Source organism: Dioscorea cayenensis, unplaced genomic scaffold (assembly GCF_009730915.1).
Source record: "Dioscorea cayenensis subsp. rotundata cultivar TDr96_F1 unplaced genomic scaffold, TDr96_F1_v2_PseudoChromosome.rev07_lg8_w22 25.fasta BLBR01001146.1, whole genome shotgun sequence".
NCBI classification, from domain to species: Eukaryota; Viridiplantae; Streptophyta; class Magnoliopsida; order Dioscoreales; family Dioscoreaceae; genus Dioscorea; species Dioscorea cayenensis.
In genome coordinates, this window is record NW_024087537.1 from 47191 (window position 1) to 61723 (window position 14533).

The window sequence follows — 14533 nt, forward strand, 5'->3', positions numbered from 1 at the left end:
AATGCGCCGCATTGGACTGCCATCGACCAAATCGTGTTTCAATGAGAATCGCAAAGGAAGCACGGTCCTAAACAAACAACAACTCCAATGAGATGAAAAAGGATGTAGAAAAAAAAACTGAATGTTGTAGTTCGGCAAGAATATTAAAAAGGCGAAGATGAGCGATGGAAAAGAAGAGAGGGAACATACCACCCAATGTAACTCCTCTTTTGAGGGCTCGAAACGTATGGCAATACCAAGCCCACAATAGGAGATCTGTTTATCACATTGCAAGCAGGAGCATTTGAATTCGGGTCAACTAGCAAATAAAAGCAAAAACAATAAATAATAGATAAAAACTTTTTTTTTTGACAAATGCGAACAACATAATTAGTTAGATGTATACGTAGGGTTAGGGATTGATCATCCAACCCTACATCCTCACTTGAGGACGTGGAGTTCAGATTGCAAGCCTGAGCCCACACTAGGGATCTGTTATCATGTTGCAACCAAGAGGATTTGAATTTTGACCAACTACCAAATAAAAACAATAAAAATAAATAATAAATAAATAATAAATAAATACTCTTTTTTTTTCACAAATGCGATAAACATAGCTAGTTAAGGATGTACATAGGGCGGGGGATTGGTCATCCATCCCTGCATCCTCACTTGAGGGCGAGGAGCTCAAATTGCAAGCCCGAGCCCATACTAGGGATTCGTAATCATGTTGCAAAGTAGGATAATTTGAATTTAGATGAACTAGTAAGTAAAAACAGTAACCGTAAATAATAAATAAAAACTCTTTTTTTTTTTTTTTGACATATTTGACAACACACAACTAGTTAGAGGTGTACGTAGGCTAATGATTGGTCATCCAGTCCTACGATCTAACCTGAGAACAAAGAGCTCAAATAGCAAGCTTAAGCCCACACTAGAAATCTGTTATCACGTTGTAACCAGGAAGATTTGAATTCGGTCCAACTAGTAAAAAAAAACTTGTTTTTTTTTTTTGACAAATGCAACAAACACAATTAAATAGAGGTGCAGTGTATGCAGGATAAGGGATTGATCATCCTGTAATACATCTTTATTTGAAGACACGGAGCTCAACTTACAATTCCGAACCCACACTAGAGATCTATTATCACTTGTAACAAAGAGGATTTGAATTTGGGTAAATAGCCCACAGCTTTGATAGCAAAATAAAAAAAAATAAAAAAATAAAACCCCATTCTTTGATCTTGAAAAAGAGAAAGAAAGAAATCGTAGAGAGGAAGAAGCATCGCCATGGCACCCTCGCCATCTGCTTCTTCTTCTTCTCTTCGTCCTCGTCGTCTCTCCTCCTCCTCCTCCCATCCAAACCCTAGCTCCCTCACCTTCTCCCACACTTGCAAGCACTCCCCTTCCGCCACTCTCGACCTCCTCATCCTCATCCTCGTCCTCTTCTCCTGCACCTTCCTCATCTTCTCCTTCCTCTCCTACCTCTTCCGCTCCATCTCCTTCCTCCTCCCCTCCTTCTCCTTCTCCCTCGCCCTTACCGCTGCCATCCCTATCCTCGTTCTCCTCCTCCTCGCCCTTGCCGTCCTCCTCCTCGCCCTCTCTCTCGCCGCCACCCACGCCCGGTCCCGCCGCCGCTGCGCCAATCCCCACTGCAAGGGCCTCAAAAAGGCACTCGAGTTCGACGTCCAGCTCCAGACCGAGGACGCGATCCGGGCCTCCCCGCAGGACGCCGCCTGGCGGGCGATCGATGCGCTGCCGTGGAAGGGCGGCCAGGGCGGTAACAACCCCGATTATGAGCGTCTTAGAGCTGAGCTTCGCCGCATGGCCCCTCCCAACGGCCGCGCTGTCTTGCTCTTCCGATTGCGCTGTGGCTGCCCTGTCTCCAAGCTCGAGGCTTGGGGCCCTAAACGCGCCCGCAGAACTAGGAAGTGAGTCTTCTTTCTCTTGATGCAGTACCCTTTATCTATGTTTTCTTTTTTAATCAGTTGAACTTTATCCATTGTGGGAAAGATCGTTGCTTGAGAGACTGAATTTGCAGTACCTTTCATCTGCTAAAAGTATGTTATGTCTGGAATTATGCAGTGTTGCAGGTTGTCTGAAATTTTAAATTTGGTTATGTTTATGAAAATGTGATTGTAATTGTGTTTTCTAGCTATGTTTTCTGATTCTTGTTGTTTATATTCTGGTTTATGTGTCTTTTCAACTTAGCTTATACTAATTTTTTTTTATTCCTTTGTCTTTGGTTATAGCTTGTAAGAGGTAAGAGTTGATTTCTTTATATTGTTAGTTAGTAAATTAATGTCAACTAGGAATGAATGTTACCCATTATGTGTGGTGATGAGCCTTTGCTCTGATTGAATGCCATTTTCTCAAAGATTATGTAAGCATTAGTGGTACCTACATTGTTCATGATGAAATAGTCATGAAATGCTACCTAAATTGATTTATGATGTTCCAAGATTATCATTGACATCTCCCTTTCCTTGTAGTTTATTTTCAACCATATTTGACTTTGAGTTTTAGCCTTGATGTTGCAAAGAGGTCAACAAATTGTCTCTCATATGAAATGTGATTCATGTTCCTTTTCTTCCTTTGTGTATGTGGGCACGAGATAGGGATATAGAAAACTAGAATGGTAATGGTAACGTGTTTTTCTTTTCAAAGTTATCTGGAGTGAGTCAGCTTCTCTAGCTTTTTAAACAGTCAATTTTAGAGGAGAGCCAATTTTATCATTTGAGAATTAAAACATAACCATTTATAGAACCCTCTAGCTGTTTACACATTAGCCATATCCACACTTGATCTTTCAATTTGATGTGGCTCTTTATCATAATCTCTAGACAACTTTTGATGGTAACATGTTTTGCTTTTCAAAGTTATCTGGAGTGAGTCAACTTCTCTGGCTTTTTAAACAGTCAATTTTAGAAGAGAGCCAATTTTATCATTTGAGAATGGAAATATAACCATTTATAGATCCTTCTAGCTGTTTACACATTAGCCATATCCATACTTGATCTTTCAATTTGATGTGGCTCTTTATCATAATCTCTAAACAGCTCTTAGGACGATTAATATGGCATTACTTTAATCCATTCCTATGACTATGACTTTATTAGGATTTTATTTCCCAATTAATAAGATCAGGATAGCATACTGTAACTTATGAAAACAATGAAAGCTAAGCATTCCTATATAAATATGTTAAGAATAATTGAAATTCTTTTTCTGGTGCGTTGGAGCTGATAATTAGGACTTGATTGGACTCTTGCCCTCTACCTATATCTATTGTTTATTGGTTTCTTATTGGTTAACTTGTTGTTCAGACTGAAGAAGAGATATTCTTGTATTCATTGATTTTGTAAAAGATAAGGTACTCATCAAAGATATTGGGAGAGTTAAGAATTTGATAGGAAAGAGTAATTACTTATAAGACCTGACTTAAATCTAGTAAGCGAATTGCCAATCAATGTTGGAGGGATAAGGATGGATTACCATTTCCTTCTTCTTGGAAGCTGGTGTAAATATGTTTGGATAAATTATCAATGCATCTCTCTGTGTTTTTACATATTGTGAATATATCTGATTAAAAAGGAAATCAATACACAAACTAACTGCTCAATCTAGCAATCAGAAAAAAAGGCCCTATTGACCTAGAAAACCTAATATGCTTTGCAACAAACATTCATTGGGAACTTGACATATCATATGCGAAACAAAATTGTAAAAGAATGTTTAAGTTATAATTCTCTTGAGAGTTGAATACCTTGCAACACTCTCCCAAAGTCGATATAATTCTTTCCATATGTCTATTCTACCTACCTGGTAAAAAAAAAATAGTTTCTACATTAGGTATCTGTAACGCCATTTTATCTTGTCATTCTAAAATTGTCACATGATATGATCATTGCCCTGTCCAAGGCATATTTTAACAGATTATGTGAATCAATCATCTCCTGCACCTTGGTAAAACTTTAATTTGCAGAAGTGTGTTTCCCCTTTCTTTTAACATCAAAAATTTCGCATGTGGTCTAGAATAGTTATACAAAATCTGCTTAGCAATTCAAATTCAGTATGTGAAGTCTGCCATGTTCTTCACAGAACCCAAATAGCTTTGAAATCTCGATCTAGATCGTCATCCATAAATATCCCTTCATAAATCATGACCGTTAGCACTTTCTTGGCAATCTTCCCCTGGGTTTGGTTTGGACATCTGCAAGTGGAAGCAATTTCTTGCTATTCTTTTAAACCTTTTAGATATCAAGATTCTCATGGGTACTTACTAACATTGTCACTTATCTAAAGTTGGGATTATAGTAGATTTAAGAGCTTTAGTATATCGTATTTGTTTAATTAATAGATTTATGAAGATTACTAAGCCTGTTGTCGTCCTTCCTTTTCTAACTTTACTTGTTTTCTTCCTCCATATTGTCTCGCAAATCACTTTGTTGTCAAAAAATGGACTACTTCTTGTTTGTGATAATTTGTAATGTTTGGTTTTTTGGTTTTTTGGTTTTTTGTTTCTTAAAACCAGAAATTGTTTTTTACCTTTTGTTTTTAGCTTTTTAGAAAAAAAAAAAAAAAATTCTGTGTATGTTTATAAAACACCGTATATTTTATGTACATATAAAATTATAAAAATATAAATCAGACATTAAATGGTTTCTGATAAAGCTATTATATTATACATTAAAATACATGATAAAAAAAATTATTGAATGAGGTCAAAATATATAAAACATAACAATACATAATTTAAACTATAATGTCAATGATGACTATATCTATTCCATGATTATTCTATTATCTAAAGATTAGCCATTTGACAAAGTTTCATTCGATATGGAAAAGATAAAATAATGCTATTTCTTTTATCTTCTCTCATGGGATTAAAAAAAAACCATATATATCTATGTTTCGAACTTGTGCACATGTATTCGATTCTCTATAATTAATTATCAATTCCTCATGGATTTGATCAAGAAACTTTCGTTAATCAAGAGCCAAAATAAGTTTATATGAAATAAAAGATAATTTCTTATTAAACACTAATGCTCTTTAAATAAGTTAATTAATTATGAAATTAAATATCTTATTTAAAAAATAATGTTTTTTGAGAAAAATAAAATCATAATAAAATATCATTTTAATATAAAAGAGTATTTGTTTAACAATTATTTCAAATTTTAAGGACAATACTTCAATCTAATCCATTCTAAATGCAAGATTTGCAAGTATCTAGATGTAAATATTTCATGGACTTTACCAAGTTAAAAGGTAGTGTAACTGTAGAAGAACAAAACGACAATATAGAAATTATTTTTTGCCTTTTTAAGAAAAGCGTTGCTCGTCTTTTTTGTCTTTTTCCTTCATAAAAAATACAAAACGAAATGATGCCAAACACTTAGTTTGCTTTTAAGGAAAGCTAGAGAACTAAAACTAGCAACAATATGAACAGGTCCTTATTATATAATTTAAAATTTTGATAGCGTCTGTATTTGTTCTAATCTTGGCATAGTTAGGGGTGTGATACTTTTACTGTTAGTCGTCAATTGAATTCTCGGCTACTTCAAATTATTATATCCAATATTCATTGTCTAACACTCTAACAATCATTCTTAAACGCCAGATTTCTAAACATACATCTTGAGTGAGATGGTTTATAATTTGCAAGGAAACCTAGGCTTCTATATGCATAATCACAAACTACTCAATAACTTTGAAATTTATACTTTATAACAAATCATTTTTGATGAATAAATCAACTGTCCCACCCTTTCAGCCTTTCTTTCTTTAAACTTCAAGTAAATTGAACGTGGGTGAGTTAGAAGGCTTGCAGAAGTATTTTTCTTAATGTGGAGGGCATAGTTCCACATGCACGGTTGCTAATTGATCCATAATATTGTTGTTCTATGGATTTTAAGATTCTAGAAAGTACCTCCGTGTTTGAATACTCTGTATTGTCAGCTGCAGTGTCATCTTAAGCTTTAACATGTTATAATATGATGAAATATTATTTGGAGCATTTACATTTTATTTACATTATGAATTCATAAGTATTGATGCTCAACATTGCTTGAGAAACCATTTCCCTTCCTAACGTAGGAGATATTATTGCATCATCCCTGTAAGCCATTGGAAGATGTAAGTAATGACCCTAGTTGAATGCTTAGATGGAGGCATTTCTTTTCTTGAATCTTCACTCTTGGATATGGATGTTATTGAGTAGTCAATATCATTGTCTTCACTGACCCCGACACATTCAAACCATTATTAATTTTGTGGGGGTCAAATATGAAAGAGTTGTCCACTTTAGGAAGTCAAATGTTGAATGTAATGTTAATATGAGACTAACACTGCCTGTTGACACAATGTACATAAAGTGATTGGTTGTACATGGATTATTGAGTGGGCAATATGCTCTCCCTCAAGTAATTTAATCCAGTAAGCTGTTTTGGCGTTCTCTTATTTTGTGAGACTGTAAAATCCTTCCAGCTGTTTGGGCTATTGGGGATTTATATGAATTAGTCTTGAGTTAGTCCTAGTTGGGGCTTGATTCAAAGATATATGCAATCTTAGACTTTTTTTTTATCCTAACATGCCTTGCTGTATGCTATAATTTCTTTTAGAGATCAAATTCTGATCATCATTTATGAGTTGATTGTATAACTGAATCATATATGAATATTGGCCAAACAGTGCATCTCCAAGTGATCTCATGGTTGAATGTTGGCTGATCTTATGATCCCGTGGAGGTTATTTGATTTAAGTACCTACTGCTGGTGGCTCCAAATGGGATTAAAAAAGTGTTAATTTAGTGCTTCATAAATTAAGAATTTAAGATCTGGTATGGGCTACAGTCTTTGAGAGATATATGACCAAAAGAATGCTGGATTTTTTATTTTTAAATGAAAGTTGCATACTGAAATGTGTTAGCTTGATGATTTATGGATTGTTAAACATTAGACATATTGCAATGCTTATCTGATCCTAGTAAAATACTTACAGAGTTAATCTTTCTTATAATAACTCTCAGCTGATTTCTCAAAAAAAATTCTACTTGCTCTCCTTTTCTATTTAATCCCAAAACTTTTTTTTTTCTGCCTTGTCTTTATTGATTTCAGCAGTATCAAATAACATCATTACTCATAGTATGGCTCATTACTACCTAGTTAACATAATACCTTAGTGGAGATTAATGCATGTATGACCTGCACTAATGATTTTTTATGGGTGTGGAACAACTTGGAGTATTTGGAGGGTTTGCTTGATCACCATGGATGCAATTACCTTCTAGTTTCTGAATAGAGGAGGAACCAAAAAATATTGAAAAGAAATGTGGAAATAATCACACTGCTTTGTACCTATATTGGAGTCTTAAGATACATATGTGAAATGATTTGGACTTTCATGTAGTCAATTCTTAGGTATATGTTACTTCCAGAATTTTAGGTATATATTACTCCCTAATTTGCTTGTATTTTTAGTTATATAAGGTAGGATAGATTGCTTAGTTACTTTCTATGTGGCTTTCAATCACCTGCACCGCAGCTCCAGGAAGTCAAGGTCATTACAGGTGGTCGCACTTCGAAGTATTAGTTAGCAGCCTAGTGCAAAAGGAAATCCCAATTATTCATTAACGGTATAAACAAATTGCTCTAGATGCATTAGAAGTAGTTTTAAAACTGTTACCTTCATATACTTTTCATCCAAGACAGAAAGACTGATAATCAAGTGGAAATTCAAAACAGATGTTATAAATGAATATGGAATTTTGTTGTCAGATCTGGTCTGACCTGAGTATGTTTTCAGATGAATGCGACTTCATTTCACCTTGTAAATAGAGACAACAATTCTTTCATGAGCATGAAATTGGGACTTCCATATTCCAGATCCATTTTTTTTGGTCATCGTTTTGACTTTCTTTAAAATAGGGAGCATATAGATCAGGATGGTTGGATGCAGGCCCGTAATTGATCAATGTATTTTGCATACACATTAAGGAATTTTACAGAATCTAATTTTGACCAAAGATGTGATTTTGTGTTGACAACTGGATTTGAGGATTGTAGCTAACAAACTCATAAATATGGAGATAAAAGAAAGAGCTTCTTGAATTTGTAAATTTTATGAGTTGATTTTTTTTTTCTTCCCCTGGTTATCTTGTGTCCCTTACTATTACCAAGCTTTTTGAGAAACCATTGGATTGAGTTAATATTGTTCGTATGCTTATTGTTCTTATGTCTTGGACGCTAGAATACAATCAAGTAACCAATCATTTCTTGTGAAGCTACGTAAACTTTTGAATGCAACCATTTGTATCTTCCTAGTGACAGTTTTGCATGCTGAATTCCTGCACACTCGGATCATTCAAGTTTATCACCTTGTTGAACCTTGGGAGCTGTCTAATTTATCATGCTGCGTGCATCTGCCATCTTGATCTGTTGCTCACTATTGTGTTCTTAATTGGTATTACTACAGAACTGGATTACATTAGCTTCAAACTTTTGTGTTGTTTACGTCTCCCCATAAACTTTTGTTGAATTTCCTCAATCCTATTGGTCTGTCTCTTGTATGGTTGAGCCTTTCTATATTTTTTAATCCTAAATCACAAAACAGTGGCTAAAACTGCACTTGCCATCCTGCCACCTAAGGTTCAGCATTTGAATTATGGTAATATTGCCTTAAATTATGTTTTTGTCATCAATCTTGATTCAGTTTTGTCAAGGGTAGCTAGGAGCTTGTTAGACGTTGTTGGTTGATACTCTTGTTGATAAACCATTTTGCTTGATATCTCGTGTTGTTTTCACCTTTATCTTTACAAAATTGCTCTTCTTGATATATCTGGTTTTATTTTGCTAAATTTGACTCTTATTGGCCATAAATGGTAGTTCAATTGCTTTGTAAATGATTTTGGCACAGTGGTTGTGGTTGTGTTGGGAATTGATCAGTGACATGCTAATCAATTGCTAGATGACTAGGTGATAATCATTTTATTAGTGCCTGCAGAAATTATCTGGTTAGTTGCAATCATCAAATTTGATCTCTTTATATGGTACAAACCTCAAATCAATTCCTTCTATACATAACATAACCCAAATCTAAATATGATAGAAGTGATCTTGAAATCCATTCTCCTAATTTGGGGAATGGTTACAACAATTCTGTTCTGCCTAATGCTGATACATTGACAATTCTGTTATGCCTGTCCTTTAAGCTGTTATTGAAAATGTCGTAGAACTTTATGCTGATTCCAAAGAGTTGAAGGAAATGATTATGCATTAGAGTACTATGAGAATGAACATCATGATTTGGGAACAAATAAACTACAGGCACATAGAAGTCATGAACATGGAAACTGCAGGCACAATGACAATTCTGTTGTGCCTACCGTTGATACATTGACAATTGTTATGAACATGTCTGTCCTTCACTCTGTTATAGAAGATGTTGTAGTACTTTAAACTGATTTCATAGAGTCACAGGAAATGATTGTGCATTAGAATACTATGAGAATGAGCATCATGACGTGAGAACATGAAAACTGCAGGCACAAAGATGGTCTTTTAGTTGATATTTTTATTGCCAATGATATTAGTGCAATTTTTAATCTTCAATTTTTATGATGTTCATTAATAGTTCAAGTTCTCCTTGACTTATAACTAGGTCATATCACTTGATTATATATTTAGTTGATGAACGATCAACAACTAAAGGAGACTTAAGGGACCTATTCCCATGGGCAACCAGTAGGAATTTAGGCTTTGGAGTCATGCTAGCTTATTCCTTTATTGTTGCCCAAACATGGAAATAGATGCCTTCTAAATGTAGTATTGTTTTGAAACTGAAAAACACCCATTTTTGGCTTGTGGACAAATGCTGGATAGGGGTCTTGTACCAAGTATATCCCTAAACAGCCCAAAAAATAGAGTTATGTAGTTGAATAGCCAACCCATCTTTTTCCCCTTTATTCTGTGTTGCTACTTACATGTTTTCATGGGAAAAAAATTCTTGGAACGATGTGAGTGTCATATAAAATGGGAATAAATTTGTCCTTATATTGCGGGATATAGTTATCTCAATTAATCTGGTATAAAAACACACATTTTGAATAATACTATTTCTTTGGCCCTTTTCTATAGTCCAACGACTCCAACCCTTAAGCAACAGCCTATGATGAATAGAGTTTAGTGGTGGAAGGATGTGGATAAATTTTTTCTATCTCGGGATTAAGTTATCTCAATTTGGTTGGTGTCTAATGCAAACACCATTTCCATGACAAATTGTTTATTGCTTCTTTTTCTAATCTATCCCCTTATACAACTCACTTAGCTTTTGTATTTTTCTCCTGACATTCCATCCAAACAGGGCAAAAAGAAAAGTCCCATGATTACCAATTGTCTTCCTATATGGTTAACCTAGATAAAATTCTCAAGTAACTGTTCTAAAACATTCAAATTTAGAATGTATTGGATCTCGTGCCATATATTTTCCATGTTATTCCTAATTGCAATAGGGTGGATTTGAGGCTTTGCAACATTAAGTTTTACTTCCTGTCATGCCTGAAATGTATATATTGATCTTATTTTTATGTTAAGTTTAAGATTCCAAGAATAGCTCCTATTAAGAGACTTCTATCTATCAGTTTTAAAGAAGATAGCTCTCGTTAGGTTTTGGGGGTTCCGACAAGGTGATTAGTGAACACTTCTTGTGAGGCCATGGTTTTAATTTCAATTAAAGCCACTAGTGACCACTAAAATTTGGACTATTATTCATTTTTTCCCATAAAGTAAGGAAATGTTCACTTTGGTTCCTGAACTACATGAATTTGTTGGTTTTGGCCCTTTATCCAACATGGACACATGCAAGTGTGCCACATGTTTGCCCTCATCAACATCCTTGATGGATGGAGGGGAGCAAATACATGTTGTCTAAGAGCCTCATGAAGTTCACATGCCGAAAGGGGTTAACATTTAGAAAAAGAAATTCAGGTAGAAGGTTATCATTTCACAGCTAGAGATTATGCAAGCATAACTATATAAGAAACTTACCATCATGGAAGGCTTTAGGGTTCATGTTTTGTGTTTTCCATTGACTTCCCACCATTAACAAGCTATCAAGATGCTTTGGCTGTGATATTTAATATCATGACTTACTATTGTAGAAGCAAATTAAACCCATTTTGTGCTTCAAGCAAGATACATACATTCTTATTGGATTAACTATTTTATTTCTTGAGAATTATTGCACTTTTTACATGCTACTGATTATGTCTCATGATGTACCATGCAGGGGAACTGCAAAGTTGGCTCTCGAAGGTGTAAACCGATGATTACAGATGGGAATTCATTCCTTAATGAACTATTGCCCCTTCTCAAATGATAAATTTCTCATCTCATTTTTACTTTTGTTGTCAAAAAAGGGACCAATGCTTAAAAAAAAAAACAATAAAAACAATTCAAATCTTTGTTACCCATTCTTCTCCAATTTTTCATTGCTTATACTTGGAGATGCTCACTCCACACAGGGACAAAGATACATGCGAAAATAAACTTGTTTCTTTATAAGATAACTTTGTTTGGTTGCCGAAGTTTTGTTTTCTCGTACACCAAATTCATTGTTGTCGTCATTTGTTTGCAAGTGTGCATTACTTGTTGTTAAATATTAGGATGTTGCTACCATGTTTTTAGGTATTTTTGCGCTGATAGAATCATGTGAACATTTTTCGATTCTCTGGTTTTTTAATTTGTGAGTGAAATTAGCCGAGAAAATGTCAGAGTTTGATGAAATTAAATGGATTTATGAATGTTTCATTCAGATCTTATGATTTTATAAAGGTTGGCTCTATGCATGATTCTTTTGTTTAAACCTTTGGTGAAAATTCTTTTAATGATGATTTTGCCTAGATCACTTGAAAATTTGTGTGTGTATGTATATATAAATTTTGTTGAAAAATAAAAGTTTGGTACTGGTCCTACTGTGTACTGTAACATGTGGCTTGTGGAATTTTCATTACGCGGGTTTGAATCGCATTGAACACAATGGTACCAAATGTCTTTAGCTGTGAGAGTGAGTTAGCAACTCAATTTTTTGAAGGTGTATGGGTAAATTATCATTATTTACGTGTATATACATTTATTGTATTTATCCTAAAAATAAAATAAAATAAATGTTAGATACTAAATTTAATCTGAGTTGTAGGACACATTTGAGAATTTGTTAAACTGCATTATATAAATTATTCATCTTATAGTAATTTTTATATAAATTTCAATCTACTTATTCAAGGGTATATTAGTCTATACTCAAATATTGCTTATAGTTCTAGCAGATGTGTACTTATATATTTATATATGCAACTGCTTTAATTTTATTCAAAATAAAATTTGGTCTTTGTAGGATTTGATATCTATTTTGTTTTTCTATTAACGGATAGATACATTAAAGATTTAAATTTCTCTCAGATAATTTATCCAATTTTTATAAAAGGCTTCAATTCAAATTACTTACTTCTCCAAGGGATATCCAAAATTCCCTCTAATAATCAAAATAAACAATAAATAAATTCTTTAAAAAAAAAAAACAAATCCAAACCCAAACCCATTTTCCCTCCCTCTTATGATATATATAGGTATAATTCTCTGTATAGTGCTCATAACTTTTAAAAGCTTCTCTCAACTTTAAATTATAACTTTTTAGTCTTTTTGCTATTTCATTTATTTTTTTTAAATTGATATATTCCTTATCTTTCTTTTTATTTGTCACATTTTAAAAGCTTATAACTTTGTTCATCTTTTGCTTATCCATTCGAAAATTTTCTGATATTAAATATTATTTTTTCAAATTTATCCTTTATATTTAATATCTTCTAGACTTTTCGATAAATTATATTCGATTATATAATTTTTCAAAAGCATATTTTAAATAAAAATAATATTAAAAAATTAATATTAATTTTATAAATTTTAAGTTACCAACCAACTTTATCCAATTTTTTTTAATCGAGTGTGAATTATGTAAAATTGATAAATAAAAAAGAACTAAGAAAATAATTCAATTAAAATTAATAAAGAGACTAAAAAGTTATAATTTAAAATATAAAGATTAAAAGTAAGTTTGACAAATTTGATAGACTGTTGAGTGAATTATACCTATAAATATATAATATATAATATATATTAATTAATAATTAAATAAATAAATAATATATTAATAAAGAAAGCAAAATCCCGATTCACTTCTATATATCTCTATATAACTCGACTTTTGGACCACCCTTTTAAAACCCCAACCACGCCCTCGTCCTTTGAAACTTTTCCTCTTCCTTCTCGTTCTCTTTCCCCCAAATTTCCCCAAATCCATCACCCTCTCCAAATCCCTAGTTTTCTCTTTCTCTCCTTTTTCTCTTTCGATCTCTTCCCAATTCGCTCCGAGAGGCCCCGATTCGGATCCCTCGGAGCAAACCCTACTTCATCGATCCAGATCTTTCCCTCGTCCCCCTTCAATTTCTTTTGATCTTCTCTTTTTTCGAAACCTTAGCTTCGTCGGATCTCATCCATGGGTGTTACCAGGGCTTGCCGCGGTGGGGCGTGGCATACTTCGTCATCGGCCTCCCCTTCTATCTCCTTGTCGCCGGCGAAGCCCCGGCGGAGACCGCGTCGACGTCGCTGACCGAGACGGTGAATGGCTCGCACCAGTTCAAGATCACCGGGTACTCGTTGTCGAAGGGACGGGGGTTGGGAAGTACATGGCTTCTGATACTTTCACGGTGGGTGGGTATTCTTGGGCGATATACTTTTATCCGGATGGGAAGAGCGCAGAGGATAACGCGGCATATGTGAGCCTGTTCATTGCGTTGGCCAGCGATGGGAGTGATGTGAGGGCGCTGTTTGAGTTGGCGTTGCTGGATCAGAGCGGGAAGGAGAGGCACAAGGTGCACACGCATTTTGGGAGGAATTTGGAGGGAGGCCCCTATACGCTCAAGTACCGCGGTAGCATGTGGTGAGTTGGGGAGCCGATGGGTTATCTATATTCTTGTGTTTATTTTCTTATTTATTTTTCTTGCTTCCTTAGTTTTTGTCCTGTTTTTTTTTTCTTGTTGATTGACCTTTATTTATGGTTCTTCTTATGCTCTTGATGTGTTTGGATGATGTTTTGGTTGTCTGGTGCTCATTTTGTGCACTTTTATTCTTCTTTTTAAGCATGCTTAGATTTTATTTTTCAGGTTTTGGATTTTTTAAATGTTGTTTCATGGTAAAGAAGATATCTTTATTTGTGAGACTGGCCAATAAACAATGTATTGATAGTTTTAATATTGAAGATGAGTACTTTGATGGTGAAGGCCATACATTGAGATTTTTTTCATTGTGTTTTGTGGTGTTTAACTTCTGAACTTGAGCTTGTTTCGTCAGAAAGATTATTATTATGCATTATGTGAAGGTATATCTTTTTCTGGCTGCTTATTTGGAAACTTCTGTTTTGCTGGTTGTGACTTTTAGGTGGTCATAAAATGTTGATCAGATCTATGTGTAACCAATCATTCATTATCATAGCA

At 34.2% G+C, this 14533-nt stretch overlaps 1 protein-coding gene and 1 pseudogene across 1 annotated transcript; both read left to right on the forward strand.

The window, feature by feature from the left end:
- Positions 1–1182: 1182 nt before the first annotated feature.
- On the forward strand, positions 1183–11650 carry LOC120255704 (uncharacterized protein At5g19025). The gene is made up of 2 exons (XM_039263467.1): positions 1183–1910; positions 11272–11650. Exons 1-2 carry the CDS (start codon positions 1270–1272, stop codon positions 11309–11311), a joined length of 681 nt encoding a protein of 226 aa, XP_039119401.1. The 5' UTR covers positions 1183–1269; the 3' UTR covers positions 11312–11650.
- A 1858-nt stretch (positions 11651–13508) lies between these two features.
- Positions 13509–14028, forward strand: LOC120255706 (annotated as a pseudogene).
- The last annotated feature ends 505 nt before the right edge of the window (positions 14029–14533 follow it).